The sequence below is a fragment of the Octopus bimaculoides genome, chromosome 14, assembly GCF_001194135.2.
Source record: "Octopus bimaculoides isolate UCB-OBI-ISO-001 chromosome 14, ASM119413v2, whole genome shotgun sequence".
NCBI lineage: Eukaryota > Metazoa > Mollusca > Cephalopoda > Octopoda > Octopodidae > Octopus > Octopus bimaculoides.
In genome coordinates, this window is record NC_068994.1 from 16,066,530 (window position 1) to 16,068,523 (window position 1,994).

Sequence of the window (1,994 nt, forward strand, 5' to 3'; positions counted from 1 at the left end):
CTGGTTCCCTTCCCACAAATTTCAGGCCTTGTACCTTTAGTAGAAAGGATTATTATTAAGGTGGTGAGCTGGCAGAATCATTAGCATGCCAGGCAAAATGCTTAGTGGTATTTCATCAGTCATCACGTTCTGAGTTCAAATTCTGCTGAGGTTGACGTTCCCTTTCATCCTTTCGGGGTCGATAAATTAAGTACCAGTTATGCACTGGGGTCAATATAATCGACTTCATCCTTTTGTCTGTCCTTGTTTGTGCCCTCTGTGTGTAGCCCCTTGGGGGCATTAAAGAAAAAAGAAACTGAAGGAAGCCCACCATGTGTGTGAGTGTGTAAATATGTATGTGCGATGGTTACCACCATGATACAAATAACATTGTTTGTTTTCAGTCTTCCATGGGAAAGCTTGTGTAAATACTTCCTTGCTTGGAAACTGTTAAGGGCTGACAAACAGGATGTCGTCTACTAGTAGAAAATCTGTCTAAACAAAATCTGTCTGACCCATGCAAGGTTGGAAAGTGGCTGTTAAATGGTGATGATGAGGAGGAAGAGGAGGATGATGATGATGAAGATGATCATCTTTAACTAATTAACATAACAAAAAATAGACAACACCTGTGACTTACATCCTTATCAATATCTAGTTCTTCTCCAAATGTCATCGTTGTGAGAGCATGGATATAATCTTTTTGATGACGATAAACTGGTAATACAGTGAAGTTAAAATTGAGTTGGTCGATAGCTAGATTGTATTTGCGTGCGTAGTTCTGTAAAACTCCAGTTAGAAAACCTAAAGTAGAAAAAAAAACAGTCTGTTAATTGCCTTGATTATAAATGTTAATTAAGATTTATAGTCAATCAGAACATTACTAAACATTATAGGCTTTTAGAAAATGTTACTGCGCTTCCAATTAGAATGTGTAGGTGAGTGTATGTATGTGTGTGTGTGTGTGTGTGTGTGTGTGTGTGTGTGTGTGTGTGTGTGTGTGTGTGTGTGTGTGTGTGTGTTTGTGTGTGTGTGTGAATTTAATACATAACTGAAAGAGCTACTAATAGTGTCATGCTTTTATGATACTTTAACTAGATTACTTGAAGTTACAAATATGCCTAGTTAAAAGTATCATAAAAGCATGAAACTATTGGAGTACTTTTTTGGCTGATTCTACCTCTATTGGATCTTTAAACTACACACACACACACACACACACATCATTAAAACAGAAAAACGTAATTTTACATACAGTTCATAGATCAATTGTATTCAACATTTGTTGCATTATGATAAACACCACCAAATATGTAATTGCATAATTGTGATGCATAAACTTAAATTAAATCAAGCCAGATCATATATGTGTGTGTGAGTGTGTATGTATTTATTATATGTTTATCCAGTAATATTACACAGTGCATTGTACATAAGAACAGTTTTTCAATGATCACATTGGAGTGGCCTGTTCTAAAAGGTAGCATATTTTGTTGCTAAATGTATTTTTTCAACAGTTGTATATTAGTTGATTGACGTACAGACTGGAAGTTAGTTTTGTCTTGCCTGTGGGCAGATGAATGTCAGGGGCAAAGTTCATTGCTATCATCATTAAGTTAGTAATCTTTCACCACTACCATTTGTCCATTTGTCCTTGATGTTTCTAATGCACATGTTTTCAGCTTTGACATGACATTGACAAGCTGCAACAATTCATCGTTTAAATCATCGTTTAAACGTCCGCCTTCCATGCTAGCATGGGTTGGACGATTTGACTGAGGACTGGTGAAACCGGATGGCAACACCAGGCTCCAATCTAATTTGGCAGAGTTTCTACAGCTGGATGCCCTTCCTAACGCCAACCACTCAGAGAGTGTAGTGGGTGCTTTTACGTGTCACCCGCACGAAAACGGCCACGCTCGAAATGGTGTCTTTTATGTGCCACCCGCACAAGAGCCAGTCCATGGGCACTGGCAACGATCTCGCACGAAAGATATCATGTGTCGCCCGCACAT

General features: G+C 38.3%; 1 protein-coding gene across 1 annotated transcript in view; it reads right to left on the minus strand.

The window, feature by feature from the left end:
* LOC106867680 (dynein axonemal heavy chain 6-like) overlaps positions 1-1,994 on the minus strand; it is a 319,316-nt gene that overhangs the window by 9,442 nt on the left and 307,880 nt on the right. The window contains exon 71 of the mRNA XM_052973027.1: positions 620-805. Coding sequence (XP_052828987.1) covers positions 620-805 — 186 coding nt within the window. The remainder of the gene's footprint in view (positions 1-619; positions 806-1,994) is intronic.